The sequence below is a fragment of the Chrysochloris asiatica genome, unplaced genomic scaffold, assembly GCF_000296735.1.
Source record: "Chrysochloris asiatica unplaced genomic scaffold, ChrAsi1.0 scaffold00071, whole genome shotgun sequence".
In the NCBI taxonomy this organism is placed as follows: domain Eukaryota; kingdom Metazoa; phylum Chordata; class Mammalia; order Afrosoricida; family Chrysochloridae; genus Chrysochloris; species Chrysochloris asiatica.
Window position 1 is genome coordinate 4,910,415 of NW_006408589.1, and position 10,219 is coordinate 4,920,633.

The window sequence follows — 10,219 nt, forward strand, 5'->3', positions numbered from 1 at the left end:
TTTAACTGATTGGTATATGGAGGGAATTATAATCAATGTAATGAAACAAATTATATGAATGGTTGAATGTGAAACTGATGATGTGCCCTGTAAACTTTCACTCAATCCACAATAAAAACCTTAAATTAAAAAAAAAAAAAAGCTATATGATTACAATATTTCACATAGCAGTTCAAGTAAGGAGCCTCTGGGTCAAAAAACCTTGCAGTGGTCCACAAGGTACCACGGAAGTCTTCCCAGGAGAGCAGTCATGTCTCATGTAGTGCTCCATCAGGAAGATAAATGTATTGTAAGCAGAATGACTGTAGAGACAGGGACACCCGACAGAAGCTGCTGTGGTAGCTCAGAGCGTGGGGTGCTTGAAGGAGGAGGGGAAACGAAGGGCAAATACAAGAGACACAATAACAGGATCAGCTAGGTTTGAATAAGAAGGGGAAAAAGTGACCAGCTAGGTACTGACCTTAAGGGGCAGGGAAAACTATGACACCAGGAATCGAAACAGAAACATGACTGAGTTTGAAGTGGCGGAAAACTATCCAATCAGAGTTGTGAGAAGAAAGTCCCAGTTAAGGATTCACTCTTTAACCACAAAACTCCCTGCACTGTGTAACTTTTCACATATGTACCTTCATTCCATCCTCATCCTCAGCAGACCACAAACCTCTTCAGAGCCCACAGCCTTCTTTCCAGTCCTTTCAGTATTACGCACGTCATAAACACTCAGATATTTTTGGAATGCACAGCTAAAGAGTTTCCATAGGGGAGAGGCCTACTACCCTGTTTCCCCTCCTGCCCCAGACTTTAATAAAATAGAATTTCTGTTTTTTAAGACTACTGTAAACAGGACAGTTGCAAAAAACATAAAACGATTAAAATTAAAAAACAAACCAGTTGCCATCCAGTTGATTCTGACACGGTGACCCCATAAAATGTCAGAGTTCTACAGTACTCCACTGGATTTTCATGGTTGTGATCTTCAGAAGTAGATCCCTAGGCCTTTCTTCTGAAGAGAGTCTTGTTGTTGTTGTTGTTATGTGCCGTGGAGTCAGTTCTGACTCATAGCGATCCTGTACAGGGTTTCCGAGGCTGTAAATCTTTACGGGAGCAGAAAGCCTCATCTTTCTCCCGCAGAAGAGCTGGTAGTTTCGAACTGCTGACCTTGCGGTTCACAGTCTGATTCGTAACCACTACGCTACCAGCGCTCTGTATTCAAACTGCTAAAAGTTTGTTATTACTAACTGCAAGGTCAGTGGTTCAAATCCACCCAGAGGTGCCTTGGAAGAAAGGTTGGGTGACCGGCTTCCAACAATTCAGTCACTCAGGACCATGGTCACAGGGGACACCATGGGCAACAGTCAAAACACAATCCATATAGACAATGTTCTACATCCTACTCTGGTGAGCAGCAACTGGGATCTTAAAAGCTTATGCATGGGCACCTAAGGTACAGAAGAAATAAGAGTAATGAAAAATTGAAGATGCTTGGAATCAATTAGTCCAATGGATTAATGAAACATGTTAGCATCATTCACTGTAACTCTGAGACCAGAAGAACTAGACAGTGGTGCCCAGCTACCACTACCAACTGCTCTGAAAGGGATCCTGGATAGAGTGGCGAGAATGTGGAACAAAACTCAAAATTATTAAAAAAAAAAAAAAAAAAAAAAGACCGGAATTACTGGTCAGAAAGAGACTTGAAGAACCTGAAACTATGGCCGTCAACCACCCTTTATGTCTGGAATGGGACTCACCTCGTGGCCCAATTTTCAGCCAAGCTTAGGTAGGTATATAGATGGGTCAATCATTCAAGATCAAAAGTGTACCATTTACCTAAGGACAAAATTGACTAGGCTTAGGAAGGTGGGTGGATCTGGAAATAAGAACCACAGGGAGGAAGTAGGATAACTGTTGCTGCATGGAGTAGATTACAATCATTGCATGATTTGTTGGATGTAAAACTGATGAGCTGCAATGAAAACCTTCATTCAATTCTCAATAAAATGTTTTGTTTTTAAAAGAGGTCACAGTCTGAAAGTTTTTTTGTTTTGTTTTGTTTTTAAAAAAGGTCAGACACTGTGTAGTTTGACTTTCAAACACATGTGGTCACCATGAGTTGAATCAACTCAACAGCAATTGTGTTGTTTTGTTTTTGTGGTAGGGAGAGGGCACTATATTACAATGGGGTGGTAATACCATTTAACTTACAGGACACTAGATCTGAAACAACATCCACTCCAAGGAGTTTCCACACTGGCATCACAACCCCCAAGGCTGGAGGAAAATGAGACATTGACAAAAACAGCAACCTACTGCAATAGTTCTACATTCATCTAATTAAATTACATTTAAGAAACTAGAGACAAGGCTGGCAGTGGACAGATATGAAGTGGGTATTGTTCTTAGAAGATACTGGACAAGACTTCCAGTCAAAAAGCATGAGGTGGCCTTAGAATTTTTCCTGGAAAAATTCCACTATCTTTCAATTCCATTTTTCCACAAACTTTTGAAGTCCCCTTGTATAATGTGCTACAACTTAGCCTATCATCAATAACTGTGGTTCTGTTTTTCAATCCATGAAAGAAAATCATGATAATTACAGTGGTTAAAGTAACAAAAGATCAGCCAGGTAACAGTGTCATTCAAATCAATTCAATTTCATCTGCATACAATTATTTAAGTCTTAATGATTTTTCCTTATATTTTTCTCTGCAGAAAGCCATGTCTGGCTTACATCCTCTACTTTCCATTATCTGGACTCTTACAAATATTGTGTACAAAATCAAACACCAAAAACCATAGTGGGGTTTCTGATTTTCAAATTGCGCCATCAGGCATCTTCCTTATCAGATGAAGACAGGTCCAAATCTGGCTTTAGCACTCTTAACACTTTGTAAAAGTGCTAAGTCCACAAAGAATGTATTTTCTTTTCATTTTACCACCAAGACAAATGAGGTTCTGTCTTAAAAGAGTTGTTTGCTCTAATGCTAGACAAAATTACATCTCTTGATGTGTTAACTCCAAAGTCCTTGAGTTATAGTACAACTGTAATCACTACTTTGAATGATATGCTGTTCGTAATTGGGGTTTGCCGGGCAGTGGCCTCCTGTGCCCTCGTAATTCCTAGAAGTTTGCTCTAAGAAGAAACCTTCATTTCAGAGTTTCAAGCAGTCTGAGTTTGTGCTGAGGGGATGCTAATCAGTTTAACAGAAACATGAGACTGAAAGGAATGGCTGATGAAAGCTCTTCAGATCAGCCAGGGCTGCCATGGGAAGACATGAGGTTTATAGGCCCAACACTGAGGTCTGAAACCTTCAACTTTAAATCCCAATCAATCCCATTCATTATTCCTGAATGGACAGGTCGAAGATAGGAGAACTTAAAGAAAAAGGCAAGCAAAAACAATATGAGCCAGACAAAAACCGTGTTATTATGTGCTGTCAAGTAGGTTCCGACTTAAAGCAATGGTTTCTGCACAGCAGCTGGAGTGTTTAAACTGCTTACTTTGCAGTTAGCATTTCAGAGTTTATCCTACAGAACCACATCTGGATAAAAACCTAGGGAAATCCAAATCCCTTTGCACAAAGATATAACTTTAAGGAGAAAGAAAGGAGACCTATCAGATCAGTAAAAGTCCAGGCTTGGAGAAAAAAGACACTCTCATATTGTTGGTTGAGAATGTAAAAATGGTACAATTCTATAGAAGAGAATGTAGCAAGAGCCAGGCAAATTACATATGCCTTTAACCCCGAAAGTCTGTAGTTTGGACATGGTGCTAAGAAGGACCAGTCCCTGGAGGGTCAGTGAAAAAGAGGAAGAGCCTCGACAAGAAAGAATGACGCAGTGGCAGTAACAATGGGCTCAAATATACCAACTGTGAAGATGGCGCAGGACTGGAAAATGTGTAATAGTACACAGAGCCACTAAGAGTCAGAACTGACTGGAAGGCACTAACAGCAACACCCCCAAAGATCACATAGATAACACTAAGAAGAACGGGAGTTCCAGAAGACTTGTGCTGATATGGAACCTGTACATAGACCAAGAGGCAGTTTGTCTGAACAGAATAAGGGGATTCCTTGTGGTTAAAATCAGGAAAGGTATATATCAGGGTGCAATCTTTTCACCACATTTATTCAATCTGTATGTCGAGCAAATAATCTTAGAAGCTGGATTAAATGAAGAACGCAGCATTAAGATGGAAAGAAGATTGATTAATCTATAATATACAGAAAGCAGAGAGGACTTGAACAACTTGCTGATGAAGATCAAAGATGGCAGACTTCAAACTGACTATAGCTAAACATTAAAAACAATAAAAATAAAAAAAGGAAAAAAAACCCACAAAACTCTTCACACTTACATCACAATAAACGGAAAAAAGACTGAAGTTGTCAAGGATTTCATTTTACTTGGATCCACAATCAGTGGCCAGGGAAACAGCAGTCAGAAAATCAAATGGCATACTGTATTGGGTAAATCTGCCTCAAATAGACCTTTTTAAGTATTAAAAAACAAAGATGTCACTTAAAGGACCAAGGTGCGCCTGACCCAGACCATGGCATTTTCAGGCACCTCAAATACACATGAAAGTTGGACTTGGAATAGGGAAGACTGGAGATGAACTGATGCCTTTGAATTACGGTGTTGGTAAAGATACTAAATATACCAGGGACTACCAGAAGAACACATAAATCTATCTTGGAAGAAATAACTATTTCGAGTGACTTTAGAAAACAGCATTTTGTTCCTTATTTGTTCTAAGGACAAATAAAGTTGCAAAAAGATCTTAAATGGCATTAAATAAACTTACAATTAGCAGTTATGCTGGTGCTACTCTGAAACTACCACTTTATATATTGTAAGATAATGAAAGTGACTGATCTCTGTTGTTAGGAACTAAGATTCCCTGCATATGTGAAAGAGGTTCAAGTGAAATAATCAAAGAAGTAAAAACCCTGTAATGTCAAATTTGAATCAGAGACACTAACATAAACTCATGATTTGTTTTTCTTTGGAAAAATGTTTAATTTCCTAGCTCTGTCCACTGAAGAGACTTTAGAAGCAACATCCCAATGGCAATGAACATACCTGGCAATTAGTACTTGTTTTTTTAAATTAGCATTCCCAATGATAGGAACCAGGGTTAACTGGGCATAAGAACTCACCAGTGAACCAGGCTTTCTTTATGTGACAAATACAGAAAGTAGGTAGAGGAACAGAGCAGCTGCCTCCAACTTAGGGCAGAAAATATACAAGAGTCTGAGTCATCTTGATTTTGCCCGAAAGTAAGGACAAAGAAGCCAATCTCATCAGGTTTCCACAGGTCAGTGGTAGAAGAACTGAGCAGGAAAAAAAAAAAGTAACTGATTAAAAATATTGAGAAACGAAAACCTTGTTGGATGCCCTGAACGTAACCAGGGCACCATTACCTTACTCTGAAAATTAAGAGAAAGGAATTAAGTCTGTATCCTGCTTTTCTTATATAAACTGTACTTTCATGTTACTCAATAATCCTAGTTGATGCAGAAAACTTTATCTTTACAGAAGCCTATCAGCTAATCAAATGTGGAAGTAACGAGAGAACTAGAAAAGTCCTATGTTGCACCTTCTACTGAAATGATTCGTTCAGGTCATGGTTATCAGTGGGTAAGCTCACTGGGTAAAAGGTGGAGAAGGAGCTTTATAAGAGGAGGAACCAGGCTGTCATTATTGGCCCACAATGATCATCTTAACATCACTAAAGCAGGACAGTCAGGCATGGTGTGCCCCTGACGTGAGGTAAGATCAAGTGCCCAGCACTATCTAAGAAATATCCTGGTCAAAAAAGTTGAACTTGGATCAAAACAAGCATGTAATATTAATTTTCATTTAATGAAATAATGGGACAGAAGAACAAATTAAAAGACAGGTTTCCTGACTCTCCGCAGGTGAAGAAATGTTTCCACCATATCATATACCATTATGATCCTCACAACCAAATGAAAGCTGCAATTTTAACACCAACTTTAAAAACAGACCTCTCTCCAACCAAAGTACTCAGAAACACTCTTAATTTTAAATCTGCCAGCTACTTAGAGCAGCTGGATCTTACAATGCCAAACATAAATCATCACTTTTCTGATCTGTGTATAAAAGACTTCATGTAAACTTAATTTTGAACATCAGACTCTACTTTAAATGGCAGAGTAATAGTAGTGTTTAAAAGAAACTTATGGATAACCCTTGCCAAAGTTCTAAATTTGTCTCAGCTCTTCAAATCATGTTTGCCTTCAGCAGCTGGCCCTTGCCATGTGTTAAAATGACTGTAAAATTCTGAAAAGTCAAAGCAAACTCTAGCTGACTTGCTAGCAAAATTAAAAGGTCAAGAGAGCAGTCACCTTGCTCGGAAAGGGATGATATAAGAAGGTCCTGGATAGAGTAGGAGAAAAAACGTGGAATAAAACTCAAAATCATAAATAAGACCAGTCTTACTGGTCAGTTAGGGACTGGTGGAATCCTGAAATCGGCTCTCAGACGCCTTTCAAGTCTGGAAATTAACTCAATTTTTAGCCAAACAAACAGTTTTATAAGGGGAGCAATTCAAACTAGGGAGGCATACACATCTTACAATAATCAATTAACACAGGTGAGGCACACATGCCTTAAAATGATCAATTCACACGAGTGAGGAACACACACCTTACAATAATCAAGCAGTTGAAACAAAAGGGCATCATTTACCAAGGACAAAGTTCAGAAGAGCCAGGAAAAGAGGAAGAATGGAAACAGGAAACACAGGGAAAAAGTGGGCTAAGTGAGGTTCCATTGTGGAGATTGCAAGCAGAGTTGAAACAAAGTATGTATAAATTACTGATTGGAAAACTGACCCGTTCTGTAGCCCTTTACCCAATTCACAATAAAAAGTTAAAGAAATAAAAAAAATGCAGTCACCTCAATGACAGGCACTGTAGAGTACACCTTTCTTCAGGGCCAGTGGTACTTGAGATACCAGATGGTTTCATTTTTCAACTGTGGTCCAAAGAGAGGGTTGAGTTGAGCCAGAATTGCAATCAGCCAACTAAAAGAATGATGGGAGAGAACAACAAAAAGTGGTGAAATCCTGCTGGAGTGTGACCATTTTCAATGCAGATGGAAAAAGCACTTCAAGTAAAATAAAGTCAAATCTATTCTGTTCATGTTAAATCCCTTCAGTACACATTGTGCTAATGGAAACACAATAAATAATACAGTCTACAGAACACACCCTGTCTTCATATGTATCCACCAAGATCACAGTGCAGTGATGCTTCATCAAAGCTCTCTTCTTCCTCATTACCATAACCTCCTTTCCAAGATCGAAGATCTTCTGAATTTATGTCTTAACTCAAAGTGCTTTGACATCATCTCAATTTATCATCATCGCTACTTCCAAGCTCAGAAAATATGCCTATTAGTATGTTGTTGTTGTTAAGTGCCATTATTATCACGGCCTTGTAAAGGGTTTCCAAGAAGTGGCTGTTGAGTTTGAATGACCGACTATGTGGTTTAAACTAACCTTTACCCAAAGCTGGAGATAGTACCCACTTGACCTAGCCTCGATGACTTTGTTAAAGGAAACACAGGTAAATTGCTACAATTTGATGAACTTGACCTATACTCATGGAACTTGTTAAGTGCCATCGAGTCAATTCCGACCCGTAGCAACCCTATATAGGGTTTCTGAGGGGTGGATGGTAAGCTTGAACCACTGACCTTGCAGATTAAACCAACTTTTCAGTCCAGTGCATTAACCGGCAGCACCCCACCAGTACTCATGGAGGTAGTGACTCTAAATACCAACACAGAGGGAAGGAGTCTTCACATCAAGTATCAATGCTACCCCCTCTGTACACAGGGTAGACAGGAACAGACAACTTAGATAATGACTACCTAAAATGAGGGGGCGATAAGGGCACGAAGTGACTGGTTTACAAGGTTTCAAGAGGGAGTTTAGTTTAATAGAGTGTGGGGTAAGAAAGGGTCGCCACTGAATAGTTTTCATCTTGTCTAGATGAGTCCCGTTAAAAGAGTTAGGGATAAGATTCTTACGATTCAATAGTGAGTAACTGTTATCATGACTAATTGTGACTGTCACAAGGTAGGAGTTTTGTAACAAAAACAAGGGAGTAATTAATCTTACAGTCCAGAAACAAAGGACCCTAGGACCATCAAGGGAGAAGAGCACAAGTGGAATGTGAGACCTTATCCAGAGAAGCAACGACACCAGAGATGGAGGCAGAGATGGGGACATGGAGAGAGGGAGCAGCTGAGGACTCTAGATTCATGGGAAGAGAGGGCCTAAGAGCTGGCAGCCAGGACGCAGACTTTGCAGAATGTGCCCTTTGGTGGCGTAAATTATTATATATGCCTGAGTGTTAAAAAAAAAAAAAAAAAGAGCTAAAGTGAATAGAGAGAAGACTGTTAACTGATGGTACATGGAGGGGATTATAATCATTGTAATGAAACAAGGTGCATGATTTGCTGAATGTTTAAACTGATGATCTGCCCTGCAAACTTTTACTCAATCCACAATAAAAACCTTGAAAAAGAAAACCTAACCTTGAGGCCCAGTGTTTTATCCCACAGTGCCACACCAGGACTCCTAGCTATTAATATGTTGTTATTGTTAAGTACCATGGAGTTAATTCTAACTCATAGCGACCCTGCACAGGGTTTCCGAGGCTGTAAATCTTTATGGGAGTAGAATGCCTCATGTTTCTCCTGTGAAACTGCTGGTAGTTTCGAACTGCTGACTTTGAGGCTAGCAGCCCGATTCGTAACTACTACGCTACCAGAGCTCCTTAGCCATTTCCAAACCCACAACGCATCCATTACATACATTTTTACTCGTATGTTGTTGTAGTTGTTAAGTGCCGTTGAGTCGGTTCCAACTCATAGCAACCCTGTATAGGGTTTCCGAGGAGTGGCTGGTGAGCTTGAACCACCAACCTTGCAGTTCAAACCGACCTTTCAATCCAGTGCATTAACTCACAGCGCCACATCAAGACTCCTTTTACTGGTATATTGCTATTGTTAAGTACTGTAGAGTTGGTTCCAATCCATAGCAGCCCTACATAGGGTTTCTGAGGAGCAGCTGCCAACCTTGCAGTTCAAATGGCTTTGTAGTCTGGTGCATTAACCCACAACGCCACACCAGGACTCCTTTACTGGTATGTTGTTGTTGTTGTTAAACGCCGTACAGTCGGTTCCGACTCATAGTGATGCTCTAGAGGGTTTCCAAGGAGCGACTGGTGAGCTTGAACCACCAACCTTGCAGTTCAAACTGACTTTGCAGTCTAGTACATTAACCCACAGCGCCATACCAGGACCTTTACTGGTATGTTGTTGTTGTAAGTGCCGTTGAGTCTATTCCAACCCATAGCGACCCTGTATAGGGTTTCCAAGGAGAAAGTGGTGAGCTTGAACCACCAACCTTATAGTTCAAATGACTTAGCAGTCTGACGCATTAGCCCATAGCACCACACCAGGTCTCCAAAGGTTAAATTTCAGCCCATTATGCTTCAATTAAAAGGTAACTTGAGTGCCCCTTCTCTAATCACCTTCATTGTTAAATCATATAACATCTTTTGGGCTCCAGTGGAGTTGAATCAAACAGGCATTTACTGTCTTCTACTGATTTCAGACCTTAAGTAACTTAATTGTTACATAAACAGACTAATTATGGACAAAGTACAGTGGTGTCACATTTTACCCTAGGGTTAGATGTAAAAACACATTAAATTTTTGTATGTTGTTCTTTCTAGTCGCCTGGGTCAATTCTGATTCACAGCAATCCATGTGTTACAGAGTAGAACTGCTCCACAAGTTTTCTTAGCTGTAATCCAACAGAAGCAGAGCAGCGGGCCTTTTCTTCAATGTACCACTGAGTTTGAACTGCCAACTCTTATGTTAGCTGTTGAGCACAAGCCATTTGCACCATCTGTTGGTGGTAGTAGGTTCTGTCAAGTTCCTTTGTATTCATAACAACTCTATCTATGTTCAACAGAACAAAACATGCCCGGTCCTGTGCCGTCCTCAAGTTGCTACACTTGAGCCCAGAGTTGCAGGCATTGTGTCAATCAATCTCATGGAGGGTCCTCCTTCCTCTTATTCAGTGACCCTCTATTTTTCCAAAGTCTCACCATTCTCACTTCTAAGGAGCAAGGAACATTCTGTATGGAAAAGGGGCTTCAAAAAGTGC

At 40.1% G+C, this 10,219-nt stretch overlaps 1 protein-coding gene across 1 annotated transcript in view; it reads right to left on the reverse strand.

The window, feature by feature from the left end:
* Window positions 1-6,928: 6,928 nt before the first annotated feature.
* Window positions 6,929-10,219, reverse strand: part of ATP6V0E1 (ATPase, H+ transporting, lysosomal 9kDa, V0 subunit e1) — a 62,183-nt gene continuing 58,892 nt past the window's right edge. The window contains exon 3 of the mRNA XM_006864806.1: window positions 6,929-7,057. Within this exon, the coding sequence (XP_006864868.1) occupies window positions 6,964-7,057 (94 nt within the window). The 3' untranslated portion in view covers window positions 6,929-6,963. The remainder of the gene's footprint in view (window positions 7,058-10,219) is intronic.